This window comes from Bacillus rossius, chromosome 1, assembly GCF_032445375.1.
Source record: "Bacillus rossius redtenbacheri isolate Brsri chromosome 1, Brsri_v3, whole genome shotgun sequence".
Lineage (NCBI taxonomy): Eukaryota > Metazoa > Arthropoda > Insecta > Phasmatodea > Bacillidae > Bacillus > Bacillus rossius.
In genome coordinates, this window is record NC_086330.1 from 307,312,590 (window position 1) to 307,333,053 (window position 20,464).

At 37.6% G+C, this 20,464-nt stretch overlaps 1 protein-coding gene across 1 annotated transcript in view; it reads left to right on the forward strand.

Annotated features, from left to right (window-relative positions):
* The first annotated feature begins 1,106 nt into the window (after positions 1-1,106).
* Positions 1,107-20,464, forward strand: part of LOC134527873 (synaptic vesicle glycoprotein 2B-like) — a 75,730-nt gene continuing 56,372 nt past the window's right edge. The window contains exon 1 of the mRNA XM_063360857.1: positions 1,107-1,238. Coding sequence (XP_063216927.1) covers positions 1,154-1,238 — 85 coding nt within the window. The 5' untranslated portion in view covers positions 1,107-1,153. The remainder of the gene's footprint in view (positions 1,239-20,464) is intronic.

The following is a 20,464-nucleotide window of genomic DNA, read 5'->3' on the forward strand; positions in this document are numbered from 1 at the left end:
CGCTCCCAAACTGATACATTAAATCTAGAAGTGAAAAATACCGGTCAATTTCTTTAATAGGCAATATCTGACCAAAGGGGTAGAAATGAGGAAAGTTTATTTTTGGAAAATTCAGAAACTTCGCTGTAACTCCTATAATATGGAAAACATTGCATCCGTTTAAACGTATTACAACTCGTAGAAGTAATACCAAAATCTTTTGTCTGAAAAATTTTTTTTACGACCAAAACATAACTGCAAGGGATTGAATAAACAAGGGCTGGAGACAAAAAAAATATCACAACTTGCTTCGTAGGCACAAAATTGAATTTATATAAATTGTTTGTTAACCTTATAATTTTTTAATAAAACTTTTGTCCGAAACAATTTTTTTTATGAAACGAATTCTTACCGTAAAAACAGGAGTTGGAATTAAACAAAAAAATTAAAACTTACTTACTATGAAATTTTCGTAATTTATTTTTAACCATCGTAACCTATTTTTAAAAAAAAACTATATGTCCACATATTAGTGCAAAGGATGAAATATAGTGATTGCAGGTCAAACAACAATTGCCAATTGCATAACTATTTTAGTGCTGGATGCATTTAACAAAAAAAAAATATTTTTTCGGTGCATGTAATATGATATAATGTTTAATAGATCTTTTTTGAATATAGGCGAACATATAGGACGTTATGTACATTACGTTCTAAAAATATTCCAGGAGTTTATAGAAGTTTCCTAAACATTTCCAGAAGAAATAGGTACACACTTCAAAATTTACCTACGCCTGTTGGCTGTGCCAAAAGGAATTTTTTTTTAAACTTATCATACCACTCAACTCGCATTCCGAAGGACCAGGGTTCGGAACTTGTTCTGGCAGTTTCCTGAGGTCGCTCGGGCACAAGCCGGGTCATGTCCTCTGTCTGTCGCTGCCGAACAGACCTCACGCGAGAGCAGGGCTGTTTGTGTCCGTTGCGAACCGAATCCGCTGCCGATTGCCGAAGACATGCGATTGCGCAGATCGCCCGCGCGGAGCGCTGGAGGCCTTGACCGAGGTCGTCTCGGTGACGAGGGAAGGCCCGAGGGAGGGAGGGGGGTCGCCACGATAAGGCAGCTCAGTGCTCTGTGCTCTGTGCTCAGTGCTCAGCGAGCGGCAGGCCGGGCAGCATGGCTCCACAAGTGTTCACGGTGGAACTGCCCGGGCTGGGACGCCCGACGCCCACCTCCTTCGAGGAGGCCATAGCTCTGACGGGTGAGTCCTAACTACTCTCAGGCAACTGTTGTCGTGGATTCCACAACAGGTCACGGCTCGTGTTAGTATAACTGCTTGTTAAACCTAAACATCGTGTATAAATATTTAACACAATTTTATTAAAGAGTCCCGGGGTGATAGTCCATTAGTACTTTCAGCCTTTTTTTTTTTAAGAATGTTTGAAATAAGCCTATTAAATCGTGCGGCATTAATTATTTCGGGAAAAATCTTAACCATTATTGGGGAATGGGGCCCATCGGACATTAATCAGAACTCCTCAAAGTGTTTGAAGATTGGTTGCGGTCGGCGGGAGATACCTACTTTCCCCACGCTTGGCTGGACCGACAAGAACACAGTTAGTACTTATATAGGCTACCACTGAAAGTCCGCAATGCAAAACAAGAGGTGGAGAGAATGTCTTGCCACGAAACCATTAGCGAAATGCTGGTATCACGTGCTGCGTCCTCGTGTGACGACACATTTAAGACTAAATACGTACAAGCTGACCAGATATAGTATTGGGTTTAAAAAGTTAAACAACAATACTTTACTTCGAGGGGGTGTAAAAATGGGCCACCCATGATTTTACACAGGTAACAATATAATGAATGCAATCCGTGTATTACTACCCTCCAGTTTCCATCTCCTAAACACTTTTCTTCAAACATATTTCTTGGCTTATGAAACCAAACTCATAAAAGAAAAATTCTCTGAAAATGGGGATTACCCACACACTCAAAAACACGGATATTACATAGGTACTGTAAAATGGGTTTAATAGATACAGCAGGGTGTATACAAACAGTATGTTAAAATGAAATGTCGACAATCGAGACCCCGGCCGCCTCCGGACCGCCTTGTGTCTCCAGCCAGGCCCCACGTGACTAGAGTGCTGGACAAGCCCGCAGCGGAGGGGTCTTGTTCAACCACCACATTATCTTTATGAGCAAGTTCTCTCTATAGTGGAATTTGAAAATAAATATTGACTCCCACACTGATAGCTCAGGGAGCAGTGGACTTTTAGAACTCCCAACGTTCACGCATAGAAATTTAAGTAGGCCTAATGATTTTGCTTGATAAAATAAAACTGAACATTTATACATATTATTAAATTTTATTTCATACTATGTTCTTGTGACAATTATTTGATGTTTTCCCCTGAAACAAGTTAAAATAATATATGCATAGCAGCATTAAATATAGATTACTTGGAAACACAATTCCCACCGCTTTTGTGTATGATACATATCGGGCTATAATGGGAAGGAAACATATTATTGCAGTCCACTAAGGATTACAATAATTCTTCTAAAATAATCTCTCTGTACACTTATGTAGCTAAGTTGCCTCAATTTTCTCATTATATCTTTGCTTGTGTTTATTTTTTTTTTAGATCCTGGAAGGGATGGGTTCTGACTTCCCCCTGGCTACGTCCTTGCGTGGGACGCAATACAATCAAATAGAGCGCACAAAATACGCAAACTTAGTCAGAAATTTTGATGGGCACATATGCAGACTCAGTTACCATATCGAAAAAGGCCCAAACCCAAACACTGAACGTATGAACTGTCTGAGAACTACGTTTTTTTTTGCTAATGTCACATTCATTATTTGTTCTTTTTTGTTTAGCAATTGAAGTCTTAGGTATAACCTTAAAAATATGCTGGCCTCGACGTTTGGAGATGTTTCGTTGCCGACGCCTTTAAGAGCGATTACCAAGTGATTTTTCACAACATTTACACATTTCCATTCACAGCTGTGATTGGTTCGTGTGTATTCGAGAAGGATCCGGCCAATCAGGATTTGTTTGCTTGTAAGCTACCAAGTATCGTCTAGTTGCCGGGTGTCAGCCAATGCCGAAACGTCGAGCACTACATATTTACAGCAACACGGCTTCAGCCCACAAATAAAGAAATTGTCAACACTCTTGCCATGAAAGCCCACGATCAGTTTCATAAATATGCTGTAATCTACTTCACATCTGCTTCCTTATTTATACTTTCTGCTCCTGCATCACATTCTCTGTTAATGCCTTTCTTGTATTACTGTATTCTTCCTTGATTCATTCTCGAGGAAATCGTTTCACTTCAACACTCCCGTGAGTTTCAGGAAACGACTGCTTATCTTAACCCAGAAGTCCATGCAGTACTGCGAAGACGTCTTTTTCACAGTGTCAAACATTTTCCACAATTGTCTGTGGATTTACGGGACTTCATATTAGGGACCCGTTATATTAAAACTATTTATTTTTGTTCCAGAAGTGGAATCGTGGATAAAAAAAATAGTATCGTTTTAAGTATACTGAAAATAAATGTTTTTTGTTTGTGTTTCTGATTCCAACGTGAACTTTTTTAACACTTAGTTACTATAGGATACAAAAATGACAATCATATTGAGAAGTTATGTTTGAATTTTATTTTACGTTACCAGAAAAACAATAGTAGTTTAAGTGTAGCCATTAGTCGCATCCTTTTTTGGCCATTATAATATGTTTGAATATGTAAATGCAGACCTTACAACTGCCAAGAGATTTAGATAGCTATGAAGCATATTTTATGGCAATTTATTTAACGCGCTTAGCATAATGCCATTTAAACCTGTTTTTTTAAACAATCTAGGCGCATTCAATTTATAAATATTTCACCGTGCTTTAAAAACAACATAAAGGTTCGTAACTAATTTAATTACTATGTTTAGCTGCGGAAAAGAATGGAAAACTTTTTATACACCTATTCAAATTTACCGTATCTTTTTCACTTTAGGACTTTTTCGTTAAATATGTATTTTACTGTTTAGAGCCCACGCATATGCTGCGTAAGTAAACATAATAAATAATAGTTTAAAAAATAAAAAAAACACGCTGTTATAGAAAATCCAACTAAAAATCAGAAAATAAATTTTAATAAATTTGAAGTAAGAATAGTGTAAATAAGAAAAAAATGTATTTTATTGTAAAAAAAAAAGCGTGGGGTGCTTTTTAAGATATTATCAAAATGATACTTCTTCTACTCATATCTGTCAATAAAATATTTATAACTATTGACACCATGCACCCCACGCTTTTTTTACAATAAAATAATTTTTTTCTTATTTGCACTATTCTTAATTCAAATTTATTAACATTTATTTTCTAATTTTTAGTTGGATTTTCTATAAAGCGTGTTTATCAGTAGTTTTTTACTATTATTTATTTTTCACTTTTGAGTTGGATTTTCTATAGAAACGTGGTTTTTAGTTTTTTGACACTATTATTTATTTATTTTTAATTTTTTTGTCGGATTTTCTATAAAGTGTGTTTTAAATTTTTTAAATCTAGTATTTATTTTTATTTTTTTAGTTTGGTTTTCTTTATTACATCAATTTACTATTAAAGTGAGTTTGAGTAGATATTGGCTGCTTTTAAAATATATATTCGATACAGCGTGTTGAAGAACTATAGTACACAATATTTTCAATATCCTACTATGAAAATCAATGATTTTCAATAAAATTGGGAGGTCATTGATGTTTATTCTAACCGATAAATGAGCAATTTGGGCGCCTGCTGCCTCCTTTGGATGAGAAGCCGGTTTTCAAGTTTCCTCTCCGAAAATTTCATCTTATTCAAAGTCGGTAACTTAATGAGAAATAGGTGATCGGCGCGCCTGGTAGTTTCCCTTCTTGGTCTTGGCGCAAAGACACTAGGTACAAGTTTAAGGAAAACAAAAAATCGCTAATCCTGACTATCCTATTAAGGATAACGGGTCTAACTGTTTAACATATTGAATTGTCATCGGTCCTTGAAAAGTATGCCAAATTTCGAGTTAATCCGATGTTTTGAAGGGGGATCAAAATCATGTTCAAATTTTCCGTTACATACTAACATACATAAGTATGAAGCTAATAAAATCGTGTTAAAAATTGCAGTCCAGAAAGTTGCGTGCTGTACCTAGTCTATTTAAGGAGGATTTTAGTAGTTCTTAATAAAAAGATTCGTCTAAATAGTTGTAGTAGCTTTAAAGTTGCAAAAAATTTGTTTTAAAATTTTTTGTCGTCTTGGACTTTGTGTGCGACTTTTCCATTAAATTATTCGGCATTTGTATAGTTATAAAATAATTTCTCGTAATTACTGTATTTTATTGAAAATAAAGTGAATTTGAAAAACTTTCTTAATTAGTTTGTTGTTTTAGAGAATGGGCCTCAAATTTCTTAATTCAGGAGTTTAGTGGAGCATGGCTTACAAGTTCCGGAAGCGGGACTCAACCAACGGTAGACTATAGAGTGAAATACCTACTTTATTTTATTAAATCTTTTTAATGCTTATCGTTACTCAATAAGGATTATTTACGAAAAACTTAAAATATTTTTTATTTTCCTGTGATTTACATGACCAACATTTTAAACTAGCATATTTTAATTAAAAGCTTCGTCTGCACTGTTTCCTTTCTCGCCGCGTCCACGCGATCAAGTGTAGCGACCAGAACTGCGCAACAGCAGTTACGTCAGCGCCAATGGAGCGGCGATCTGTAGGGCTGTGACGTCACGTAATCACTGCCGACCCTGCTAATTCAGCCTCCTTGTGTAACGTCTCACCTGACTGAGCTTCAGTTCTTTTGTTTAGACCAGTATTCTGATTGTTCTTTCAGCCGTTGCAACAACGGCGAAAACCTACTCAAGAACACAGAGCTGATGTTGCGGTTGTTGTTGATGTTCAAGCTATTGCTTCATCCTGCAGAGATATCACGTCCGACGTCCGCTTTTTACTGAGCATCTTCTGGGGCTTGTTCACGTGCGTACCGTCTAAATGTCCCCAAGTAATTTTACCCTCAATTTTTATCAGAAATCACACAAACTTCTCTTGCTAACACTCTCTAGTGTCTTTCTGTTCACAGACCCACTGTCCCACAGTGTTTCCAGCTGTCTGTATCCGCGGGGGCTTATTGGCCTAGGACTCGCTCTCCAACGGCTCACCGCGAGCAGGCGGTAGGCGTGGTTGTTGTCAGGTTTCCCGCCTGCGGACCGTGCCGTGGTGCTCTCAGATACTGGCGACAAGCCACGGGCGCTCTCTGCCACCAGGGCGTCGTTTCACGAGCTCCCCAGTTGCGAGGCTATACCCGCTGATGACAGTGCCTGCGGACTGACTAGTTCATTCACGTGGGCAGTGATGGTAGCCTCGTGCACGGGAGCTTGGGAATTGACGAGTTGTGATGAGCTGCGGTGGAACTCCCGCCTGTGGTGGCTTGTCGTTAGTATCTAAGACTACCACAATGAGGCCCATAGGCGGGAGAACCCGTCATCGCTACCGCCGAAATGAAGTCGTCAACATGGCGGACCCACACGTTGCAGCGCAAACATATATATATATGTATATATATTAATTCGTGAACAATCGTATAGTAGTAAAACTATTCTCAGAATATATAGTGTAAACTTAAAAATTCGTAGCAAGAAGTAATAAAAACTTAAAAATATGATAGAAATGAGGCATTATTACATTAATTACCGTACTCACAATCGCAGTACATTATACATTATGCTTTTATAGCACAGTGACAAAGCGTACGGTTTAAATTTTTTATTAGCTCTTTCTGATTTTGTTCGAATTCTAACACTGGAATATCTTAATTTTTTTATATGAATTAACTGTACTGTAAGTAATAATGTATTATTATTTTTAATGTGTGTCTAATTTATTTAATAACATTTAATACATATCTCTGATATTTGTTTAGTTATTTTCCACTTCGTGGCCTTTATTTGTTACTTAAAGTAAAAGTAAATGATATGAGCACAATAACCTCAAACAAAGAAGTCTCAAATTGAACAAGCATTAGTTTGTAGTAAATTAGCTTCCATAATTTTTTAATGGAAATAATTTATTGTTATAGAAACTGCGCCCCTGTTAAAAGTAAAAGCTAGCTGGTTTTATTTCACTAAGTATTTAAGAATAATGGGCATTAATGCTATGTTAAAAAATGTCTGGTTCTTTGTCTCAAACGGTAAAACGTGTTTTTACAATTTATCTAACTAGTATTAAAAGTAAGAGTAATTAATTGAAATTAAAATAATAAACTCAGTGTACAGGCTTTCTCATCAATTGGCAAGGGTCATAGAACATTAGAAACATTTGGAATGTACCTAAACATGAAAACACTAAAAGTAAAGCCTACAGTTGGCACATTGGAAAACTGCACACAATTTACATTGAAGCTGCCAAGAAAAATTTAGAAGCTGCTCGAATTGAAGTTCGTAAAGCAAATTGTCAACTTGATGGCAGGTGAATGGATGATGAAGGTCCCTTCAATATAAGCGTAATGTATGACGGAAGTTGGCAAAAGAGAGGATTCACGTCAAAAAATGGGATTGGCTGTTGCGTGGAAGTTGTAACAGGACTTGTTATTGATTATGAGGTTCTATCGAAATACTGTAGGGTATGTGAGAAGATGAAAATCTAGCTGGGAAAAGACTCTGTAGAATTTCAGAACTGGTTTGACAGTCATAAAATAACAGATTGTCAACAAAATTATGAAGGGTCCTCTCCAATGATGGAGGTTATTGCAGCGGAACGGCTTTGGAAAAGGTCAGAGGAACATTGTTTTCAGTACACTACCTTGGTATCAGATGGGGGTTCAAAAACATTTGTTCACTTGAGTTCTATAAAGCCTTACGGGGAGTTAGCAATATAAAAAGTTTAATGCTTGAATCATGTGGCTAAAAGGTTAGGGACAGGCCTCAGAAAAATAGTCTCCGAGAACACAGGGAAAGGTGATCCCCTTGGAGGGAGAAAACATGGAAGTTTGAAGGCTACAACTATAGACAAACTTACAGGATACTATATAAATGCTATCCAGAACAATCTAGGAGATACTAAAAAAATGAAAGGTGCAATTTTTGCTACATTACATCACTGTAACTCAACAGACCAAAATCTCCAACATCAGAAATGTCCCGAAGGAAAGAGTTCTTGGTTTTTCTTCAACAGAGCATTAGCAAAAATGGAAAAACCTAGACCACACAACCAAATGATTAGAACACCTATTAGTGACAAAGTATTTGATAAAATACTTCCCTTGTATGAAAGGTTATCTTCAGATGACTTACTAAGAAAGTGTGTAACAGGAAAAACACAAAATGCAAATGAATCACTCCACGGTGTTGTATGGTCGAAATGCCCAAAAACCACTTTTGCTTCAAAGAAGAAATTAGAAATTGGAGTCATTTAGGGCATTTGTCAATATAACACTGGATGCATGAAGTCTGTGTCTATTTTTCAAAAGGAAGGTGGACTTAGTCCAGGACCACAGACAGAAAAAATTGCAAAAAGCTTTGATCGGAAACGACTCTGCCTTGTTAGGGTCCGAAAACACAAAAAATATTCAGAATACAAAAATAAATTTAGACAAGCACAACTTCAAGAAGAAGAAAGAAAAAAACAACAGGAGGGCCTAACTTATTGTGCTGGTGAATTTTGAAGCCGTGCAAAACTTATTTATTTCCAAACAAACTTTCTCTTAGTTTTCATTTTCCGGAGTAAGTTTTGTCATTTTTTTTTTTTTTTAAAAATATACAAAAAAATAATGTACAAGAAACTCTTATAAGAATTTTATTGTGTAAAATAAATCAGGCTCATAAACTAACAAAAGCAGAGACATCAAAACAAAAGTTTGTTGGTCTATTAAACTGAATTTGTGCAAAATGTTAGGTACTATAACTTTCAACAGGTGATTCCTGCAAATCATATATTTCGTGTTTTTAAAAATTTGAATTGATATAACTCAAAAAGTAATTGTTGCACGGGGATTAAAATTTTATAGTGCATTCTTCAGAATTTGAACTAAGTATTTAGGTAGATTTATGAATGTAACTTTTGTATAAATTGAGATTTTAATTTTTTTGTTAGTGTAAATATTTATTATTATAAAAACAAATCGTTCTATTTGTATTATATCCACATTTTTAAAAGTACAATTATGAACCTACCTAATAATTAAGAGGACATCATCTGCAAAATTACACTTGGTTCATGAAAATCTAATAAAAAGTTCCAGAGTTATATAAAATTTTGTACATTACATATATATTACATAAAATTTACAAAAAGCCTTCACCGTACACATTTTAATTTTTTTCTTATTTTGTGTATATGTTTTTTATACACTTAAAAAAGAAAAAAAATATATATCTGAATGCCTCACAAGATAAATAAAAAAGTTAACATTTTCAGTAACGAATCCCCTTAAGGGGCCCGCCTACCTGGTCACACAGACGGTGTGCAGAGCTTCAGGAAAAACAACGCGATTTCAAATCTACTCAACATATCCGAGTGGGGCCTATTTACGAATAGCATTTAAGAGTTCGCTGATGACCGAAAAGTACTTTTAATTTCGGATTAAGTTTTTAAACTGTATTTTTAGAAGCGTTAAAATGCCTAAAACGCGTGTTTTCAGAGTAATTTTTAGGCATAAAACAATCAGTACAGATTCTTGAAAACACTTAAGGGGCTTGCATAACACCTTTATCTTCATTTCTCCGCCATATAATGTTACGGTCACCGCTCAAAGTTCACAGTTATCCTGTGACGACAAGACGAATGCGCGCCAGTTCAGAGCCTTACGCTTAGAGGCTATACCGCGCTGGAAGCACCAGCGAGCGTCGCGCTTATCATCCCGCCTCACTAACACACATACACCCCTGACGAGGCGGGCCCCTTAAATCAGCATTATTATTGCTAAAAAAAATTCTCTATAAGGTAATTTAATTTAATGGTAGTAGTATATGAATGACGGAGCTGGGACAGGCGGCAGGCGGTGGAGCCTGTGGAGCCGACCGCCATCTTGGATTGTGACGTCACGGCGGCCATTTTTGACTCAAAATTCCTCAAAATTCCTCAAAATTGACTCAAAATGACTCAAAATTTCCCGTTTTCGAGGGAAAAATTCCCGTTTCGAGGAAAAATTAGGATTTCGAAAAACCACAAATGTCTTTTGCCTTAGAAAGAACACAAATTCCTGATATAGGCTTAAGCATCCTTAACTCAAGCCTCAGTTAAGCCTCTTTTAGGATTATGACGTCACCGTTGCTATTTTCGTTACGCCCGCCATCTTGAAAATCCGCAATTTTTATGTTAGAAAATCGGGAAAAAATTTAAAAATCATTAAAAACATTATTTGATCGAATTAAAAAAATATTAAAAACCACTGTTGCAGTTATCGTTACGGTCGCCATCTTGGATTATATAAATGTTGCATATTTCGTTACACCCGCCATCTTGGTTGAGTACCATGTCATTCTTACACTTTACGTTACGACCACCATATTGGATCCTATTAATGTTGCAATTATCGTTATGGTCGCCATCTTAAAATTTAGACGCCATCTTGAAAATCCGTAATTTTAATGCTAGAAAAGCGGGAAAAAATCCAAAAATCATTAAAAAAATTAACTAATCGAATTAAATAATAAAAAATCCTTAAAACCACCGTTGCACTTTTTCGTGACGGCCACCATCTTTAAATCACCCGCTGGAGGTCACCATCTTGTTTTCGTCCGCTAGAGTGTGCTGATACCATGTTAGTATAAGTATCTAGTCACCATACCTTTGTCCTCAACTGTTGACATTGAACTTTGACCTTGACCTTGACTTTGACCTTGACCTTGAAATTTGACCTTGACCTTGAACTTTGACCTTGACCTTGAACTTTGACCTTGATCTTGAACTTTGACCTTGATCTTGAACTTTGACCTTGACCTTGAAATTTGACATTGACCTTGAAATTTGACCTTGACCTTGAAATTTGACCTTGACCTTGAAATTTGACCTTGACCTTGAAATTTGACCTTGAACTTGAAATTTGCCCTTGACCTTGAAATTTGACCTTGTCCTTGAAATTTGACTTTGTCCTTGAAATTTGACTTTGTCCTCGTCGTCCATCATGAATCCGTCATTTTATGTTTAGTACATGCTACCAGGAGCTACCGCCTGCTAGTGGTCATTGCCACCATCTTGTTTTCGTCTGATGGAGGATGCCATCTTGTGTGTACTTATCTTACCATCATGATAGTTTTATTCTAACCCGATACAGTGCAGTAATCATTTATTACTGAGGTGCCCACCATCTTGGAAATTCGTAATAACTAACACATAAATTCGGAAAAAATTCCAAAAGTCTCCGAAAAAATCACTCATTAATTTACAAATTGAATCGATGGATTCGTGTCCACGGTTCGATTCTTGACCAGTGACAGTTGTAACTAATTATTAAATAAATTTTAGATTCTGTTTACCATTACCTTTCGCGGAGTTAATTGTCCATTCACTCCTAAATTCACCTAAAAAATCACCCATTCAAGTAATGATTGATTCGATACTTGGTTCGATCTATGGTCGAAGCTAAAAATAAATTTAAATACCAGATAAGTGTAAGGCTCGAGAAATAAAACACTGCAAGTTCTTTTACAAACATAATATTTATTACATCATTTCTATTCTACTACAGGATCACTTGTGAAAGCCAGCAATCTTATAAACATTTAACCCTGCATATGCGTGAAATGACTAATTCTTAACTCCAATCGGTTTATACTAGACAGAGACCAACCAGAACCTTTACTAACATAGTTCTCCTCTTCTGGACAGAGTTCCTGGATACCGTTTTTAACAGTTTGCTTCACATCGTCAGAACTGTAAATTACTGCAGCCGATGTCTTGAATGCACATTTCTTCAATTTGTCATCTAACGGATATGGCTTTCCATAGGCCTATATACAGTCCAGCCACAAGTTATATTTTAATGGTCCGTTTGATGCTACATCATCAGTAAGCTGATTGATTATGTCCTGTCTGATATCATCGAGAAAAGTACAAATGTCCTTCGACTCACCGAACGTATTTAAATAATAGTAGTCTTTCAACGTTCCACGAAATGCTGACTGCGCCAAGTAGAAGCCATTATCATTCACCAGTAGAGCACCGACCACAGTCTTAGGTTTAGTTCCATGTCCAGATACCATAGCAATCGGTTGCTGCACAACTGTTTTTTTGCCTGTACGCTCACGAGCCTTCAACCTAAACCGAGGAGTTGAAATTTCTGCAGGTACTTCTGCAGTAGGCGCACGGACTTCACCTTTACATTTTTTCACATGTCGTCGCAAATTATCAATTCGAGTAAACCATTCATGACACTCATCACAGCGAAACTTCATGCGAGAAAGATTCTTCATGCATTTGCTCCGTTCATGTCTTCGTGCATCATGGGAAAATGCGAACGACGTATCTATCACAGTAGCTGCAAGGATACCGTGGTGATGAAGACGAACCTTTCAGACCTGATCCAGATGTCGATGTTACTACGATTTTACCATCTCCAGGCATACTCTTATGAACATCAATGCATCCTTGTTGCACCGAAACCTTTACTTTCTGCCGCACAGCAGGACCTTTGCATGCCTTCATGTGCGTTTTCATATTATCTTTTCTAGCAAACTGCTTATGACATTTCTCACAACCAATCATTTTACGATAAAGGTTCTTAGCACATTCGCTCTTCTCGTGTCGTCGAGCATTGCTGTTGTTTGAGAAAATCTTGTCGCAGTAACAGCACCGATGTTCGTTAGTTGTCAAATCAGCATCCATTGAAGTCTCCATCGAGGTCGAATCGTCGTTCGTCGTGGTTTCCTGCACAGCCAGCTCTGTAGTCATTAAGCTCTCTTCTGCTGGTGGTACCACGACTGATGAGGTCTCCTCCAATGTTGTCGTTCTCGTTGCCAACGGGATCTGCACCTTCTTCGTCGTCGCTGACGTCAAGGTTCCCGTAGACGATGGTACAACGTCCATCATGTTCGTCGTTAAAGTCGGTAAAGATGCCATCAAGTTCGCAAGATCAAGTAATTACGCGACTTATGCACCAGATGAATCAAATTAGGTGATCCTTGCAACGTCGTCGTCAGTAACAAACTGAGCGACCAGATGTCTAGTACTCGCTTATATACAAGCACCGGATGGAATAATACGCTAGTCAAATCAAGATCAATTTACTATAATACTAGAGTCAAATCATCATTAAAAATAGAAGCACCATCAAAAAGGCAGCACATTTTGGACGCGCCGTCAATAAAAAGAGAAGCACATTCTACAAAACGAAAGCTCATTTAACGAAAAGGAGGTACATTCGCACTTACATTTAACTCGATAGGATGCGATCGTCAGTGTTAAGCTAGGATATAATGTCTCCATCAGTCTATGAATCAACCAGTTTGTAGTTCTATAAGTAATTGGCATCAACAGTCTTTTGGCTCCAATATTCGTTGGCACCAATATTCATTGGCTCCATTATTCATTGACTCCAATATTCATTGGCTCCAATTTTCATTGGCTCCAATATTCATTAAATCCAATATTCATTGTCTCCAATATTAATTGACTCCAATATTTATTGGCTCCAATATTCATTGACTCCAATTTTCATTGGCTCCAATATTCATTAACTCCAATATTCATTGGCTCCAATATTTATTGGCTCCAATATTCATTGGCTCCAATTTTCATTGGCTCCAATTTTCATTGGCTCCAATATTCATTGGCTCCAATATTTATTGGCTCCAATTTTCATTGGCTCCAATATTCATTGTCTCCAATATTTTTGGCTCCAATATTCATTGGCTCCAATTTTCATTGGCTCCAATTTTTATTGGCTCCAATATTCATTAACTCCAATATTCATTGACTCCAATATTCATTGACTCCAATATTCATTGGCTCCAATATTTATTGGCTCCAATATTCATTGGCTCCAATAGTCATTGGCTCCAATAGTCATTGGCTCCAATAGACATTGACTCCAATAGTCATTGGCTTCAATATTCATTGGCTCCGACAGTATTTTGACTCCAAAAGTCATTGGCTTCTAAAGTCATAGGCTCCAACTGCTTTTTGTCTCATCAGCGCCAAATATATTTGGCTAGAATGCTACGAGTCTTAGAGACTATGAGCCGCAAGACTACAAGTCTAAAAGGATCTAGCTGGTTACGAGTTATACATGCCTGCGAGGCTACAGAGCTACGAAGCTTCTAGAACTCAAGTTTAAGTGACCGCGAGGATACAGGACTACAAGTCTGCATGTGTACTTGACTACGAAGCTACTCATCTACAAGGCTCCAATTGACGCATCTGTCTTCGTCGGAATTTTCTCTTTTGATCCATCTGCTCCAACAGCATTATGTTATAAGAATTACAAGGCTACTTGATTACGTAGCATCAAGTCTACAAGGCTCCATTGCATCATTACTACGAGAATACAAGCCATGAGGTTACGAGACTATGCGATTGCAAGTCTTAAAGGTTACGTGATCGCGAGGCTATAGGACTACGAAGCTTCCAGAACGCATGGTCACGAGACTGCATGACTAATTGGCCGCGTGGCTACGAAACGTCATGTCTCTAACTGACTACAATAGCAATATTCAGTGGTGAGAGTTAATTTATCTCATGCAAAGGTACTTGGTGCAAGTAGTTCCACTTTTCAACATCAGATGACGTCACGTGTTGCTTGCAGGTAAATAATATTTCCTTTATGCGGAATGCGGGATGCTCACTATCGATCGCATAAGAAGGATGGCTTCGATAGTCTCCAAGGAAAAGGAAGTTCATCCTTCTTGCTAGTGCGTCTCAGATTTCTCACGGTCCGCCATATTGGAATGCAACGTCACGACGGACATATTGGATGGATGTGACCTTGACCTTTGTCCTAAACCGCAAGATTGATCGCAAGCACACGGATTAACCATTAAAATATTGATAGGAATAATCAGGAGCACACGGAGAAAACCACCAAAATATTGTCAAGAATAATCAGGAGCACACCGAGAAAAACGACACACATATTCTTTGATATCATAAAATTACAGGAAAAAAATATTTAATAAATAACAAATAAATTAATAAACAATTAAAATGACAAAAAAATACCAAAAATACATAAAATTCTGGCTTGTACTAGAACTATATCTTTGCTCAACAATGAGAAGTTCACAAGCTAGCAGAATCTGTTTATGTATTTTTGGTATTTTTTTGTCATTTTAATTTTTTATTAATTTATTTGTTATTTATTAAATATTTTTTTCCTGTAATTTTATGATATCAAAGAATATGTGTGTCGTTTTTCTCGGTGTGCTCCTGATTATTCATGACAATATTTTGGTGGTTTTCTCCGTGTGCTCCTGATTATTCTTATCAATATTTTGATGGTTAATCCGTGTGCTTGCGATCAATCTTGCGGTTTAGGACAAAGGTCAAGGTCACATCCATCCAATATGTCCGTCTTGACGTTGCATTCCAATATGGCGGACCGTGAGAAATCTGAGAAGCACTAGCAAGAAGGATGAACTTCCTTTTCCTTGGAGACTATCGAAGCCATCCTTCTTATGCGATCGATAGTGAGCATCCCGCATTCCGCATAAAGGAAATATTATTTACCTACAAGCAACACGTAACGTCATCTGATGTTGAAAAGTGGAACTACTTGCACCAAGTACCTTTGCATGAGATAAATTAACTCTCACCACTGAATATTGCTATTGTAGTCAGTTAGAGACATGACGTTTCGTAGCCACGCGGCCAATTAGTCATGCAGTCTCGTGACCATGCGTTCTGGAAGCTTCGTAGTCCTATAGCCTCGCGATCACGTAACCTTTAAGACTTGCAATCGCATAGTCTCGTAACCTCATGGCTTGTATTCTCGTAGTAATGATGCAATGGAGCCTTGTAGACTTGATGCTACGTAATCAAGTAGCCTTGTAATTCTTATAACATAATGCTGTTGGAGCAGATGGATCAAAAGAGAAAATTCCGACGAAGACAGATGCGTCAATTGGAGCCTTGTAGATGAGTAGCTTCGTAGTCAAGTACTCATGCAGACTTGTAGTCCAGTATCCTCGCGGTCACTTAAACTTGAGTTCTAGAAGCTTCGTAGCTCTGTAGCCTCGCAGGCATGTATAACTCGTAACCAGCTAGATCCTTTTAGACTTGTAGTCTTGCGGCTCATAGTCTCTTAGACTCGTAGCATTCTAGCCAAATATATTTGGCGCTGATGAGACAAAAAGCAGTTGGAGCCTATGACTTTAGAAGCCAATGACTTTTGGAGTCAAAATACTGTCGGAGCCAATGAATATTGAAGCCAATGACTATTGGAGTCAATGTCTATTGGAGCTAATGACTATTGGAGCCAATGACTATTGGAGCCAATGAATATTGGAGCCAATAAATATTGGAGCCAATGAATATTGGAGTCAATGAATATTGGAGCCAATGAATATTGGAGCCAATAAATATTGGAGACAATGAATATTGGAGCCAATGAAAATTGGAGCCAATAAATATTGGAGCCAATGAATATTGGAGCCAATGAAAATTGGAGCCAATGAAAATTGGAGCCAATGAATATTGGAGCCAATAAATATTGGAGCCAATGAATATTGGAGTTAATGAATATTGGAGCCAATGAAAATTGGAGTCAATGAATATTGGAGCCAATAAATATTGGAGTCAATTAATATTGGAGACAATGAATATTGGAGTTAATGAATATTGGAGTTAATGAAAATTGGAGCCAATGAATATTGGAGTCAATGAATAATGGAGCCAATGAATATTGGTGCCAACGAATATTGGAGCCAAAAGACTGTTGATGCCAATTACTTATAGAACTACAAACTGGTTGATTCATAGACTGATGGAGACATTATATCCTAGCTTAACACTGACGATCGCATCCTATCGAGTTAAATGTAAGTGCGAATGTACCTCCTTTTCGTTAAATGAGCTTTCGTTTTGTAGAATGTGCTTCTCTTTTTATTGACGGCGCGTCCAAAATGTGCTGCCTTTTTGATGGTGCTTCTATTTTTAATGATGATTTGACTCTAGTATTATAGTAAATTGATCTTGATTTGACTAGCGTATTATTCCATCCGGTGCTTGTATATAAGCGAGTACTAGACATCTGGTCGCTCAGTTTGTTACTGACGACGACGTTGCAAGGATCACCTAATTTGATTCATCTGGTGCATAAGTCGCGTAATTACTTGATCTTGCGAACTTGATGGCATCTTTACCGACTTTAACGACGAACATGATGGACGTTGTACCATCGTCTACGGGAACCTTGACGTCAGCGACGACGAAGAAGGTGCAGATCCCGTTGGCAACGAGAACGACAACATTGGAGGAGACCTCATCAGTCGTGGTACCACCAGCAGAAGAGAGCTTAATGACTACAGAGCTGGCTGTGCAGGAAACCACGACGAACGACGATTCGACCTCGATGGAGACTTCAATGGATGCTGATTTGACAACTAACGAACATCGGTGCTGTTACTGCGACAAGATTTTCTCAAACAACAGCAATGCTCGACGACACGAGAAGAGCGAATGTGCTAAGAACCTTTATCGTAAAATGATTGGTTGTGAGAAATGTCATAAGCAGTTTGCTAGAAAAGATAATATGAAAACGCACATGAAGGCATGCAAAGGTCCTGCTGTGCGGCAGAAAGTAAAGGTTTCGGTGCAACAAGGATGCATTGATGTTCATAAGAGTATGCCTGGAGATGGTAAAATCGTAGTAACATCGACATCTGGATCAGGTCTGAAAGGTTCGTCTTCATCACCACGGTATCCTTGCAGCTACTGTGATAGATACGTCGTTCGCATTTTCCCATGATGCACGAAGACATGAACGGAGCAAATGCATGAAGAATCCTTCTCGCATGAAGTTTCGCTGTGATGAGTGTCATGAATGGTTTACTCGAATTGATAATTTGCGACGACATGTGAAAAAATGTAAAGGTGAAGTCCGTGCGCCTACTGCAGAAGTACCTGCAGAAATTTCAACTCCTCGGTTTAGGTTGAAGGCTCGTGAGCGTACAGGCAAAAAAACAGTTGTGCAGCAACCGATTGCTATGGTATCTGGACATGGAACTAAACCTAAGACTGTGGTCGGTGCTCTACTGGTGAATGATAATGGCTTCTACTTGGCGCAGTCAGCATTTCGTGGAACGTTGAAAGACTACTATTATTTAAATACGTTCGGTGAGTCGAAGGACATTTGTACTTTTCTCGATGATATCAGACAGGACATAATCAATCAGCTTACTGATGATGTAGCATCAAACGGACCATTAAAATATAACTTGTGGCTGGACTGTATATAGGCCTATGGAAAGCCATATCCGTTAGATGACAAATTGAAGAAATGTGCATTCAAGACATCGGCTGCAGTAATTTACAGTTCTGACGATGTGAAGCAAACTGTTAAAAACGGTATCCAGAAACTCTGTCAAGAAGAGGAGAACTATGTTAGTAAAGGTTCTGGTTGGTCTCTGTCTAGTATAAACCGATTGGAGTTAAGAATTAGTCATTTCACGCATATGCAGGGTTAAATGTTTATAAGATTGCTGGCTTTCACAAGTGATCCTGTAGTAGAATAGAAATGATGTAATAAATATTATGTTTGTAAAATAACTTGCAGTGTTTTATTTCTCGAGCCTTACACTTATCTGGTATTTAAATTTATTTTTAGCTTCGACCATAGATCGAACCAAGTATCGAATCAATCATTACTTGAATGGGTGATTTTTTAGGTGAATTTAGGAGTGAATGGACAATAAACTCCGCGAAAGGTAATGGTAAACAGAATCTAAAATTTATTTAATAATTAGTTACAACTGTCACTGGTCAAGAATAGAACCGTGGACACGAATCCATCGATTCAATTTGTAAATTAATGAGTGATTTTTTCGGAGACTTTTGGAATTTTTTCCGAATTTATGTGTTAGTTATTACGAATTTCCAAGATGGTGGGCACCTCAGTAATAAATGATTACTGCACTGTATCGGGTTAGAATAAAACTATCATGATGGTAAGATGAGTACACACAAGATGGCGTCCTCCATCAGACGAAAACAAGATGGTGGCAATGACCACTAGCAGGCGGTAGCTCCTGGTAGCATGTACTAAACATAAAATGACGGATTCATGATGGACGACGAGGACAAAGTCAAATTTCAAGGACAAAGTCAAATTTCAAGGACAAGGTCAAATTTCAAGGTCAAGGGCAAATTTCAAGTTCAAGGTCAAATTTCAAGGTCAAGGTCAAATTTCAAGGTCAAGGTCAAAGTTCAAGGTCAAGGTCAAATTTCAATGTCAAGGTCAAATTTCAAGGTCAAGGTCAAATTTCAAGATCAAGGTCAAAGTTCAAGGTCGAGGTCAAAGTTCAAGGTCAAGGTCAAATTTCAAGGTCAAGGTCAAAGTCCAAGGTCAAGGTCAAAGTTCAATGTCAACAGTTGAGGACAAAGGTATGGTGACTAGATACTTATACTAACATGGTATCAGCACACTCTAGCAGACGAAAACAAGATGGTGACCTCCAGCGGGTGATTTAAAGATGGCGGCCGTCACGAAAAAGTGCAACGGTGGTTTTAAGGATTTTTTATTATTTAATTCGATTAGTTAATTTTTTTAATGATTTTTGGATTTTTTCCCGCTTTTCTAGCATTAAAATTACGGATTTTCAAGATGGCGTCTAAATTTTAAGATGGCGACCATAACGATAATTGCAACATTAATAGGATCCAATATGGTGGTCGTAACGTAAAGTGTAAGAAATACATGGTACTCAACCAAGATGGCGGGTGTAACGAAATATGCAACATTTATATAATCCAAGATGGCGACCGTAACGATAACTGCAACAGTGGTTTTTAATATTTTTTTAATTCGATCAAATAATTTTTTTTAAAAATTTTTAAATTTTTTCCCGATTTTCTAACATAAAAATTGCGGATTTTCAAGATGGCGGGCGTAACGAAAATAGCAACGGTGACGTCATAATCCTAAAAGAGGCTTAACTGAGGCTTGAGTTAAGGATGCTTAAGCCTATATCAGGAATTTGTGTTCTTTCTAAGGCAAAAGACATTTGTGGTTTTTCGAAATCCTAATTTTTCCTCGAAACGGGAATTTTTCCCTCGAAAACGGGAAATTTTGAGTCATTTTGAGTCAATTTTGAGGAATTTTGAGGAATTTTGAGTCAAAAATGGCCGCCGTGACGTCACAATCCAAGATGGCGGTCGGCTCCACAGGCTCCACCGCCTGCCGCCTGTCCCAGCTCCGTCATTCATATACTACTAATGGTTATATCATAAATAAATTTATTCTTTATATTTATTTTATTTTACTAAATTTTAATCTAGCTTTACAGAA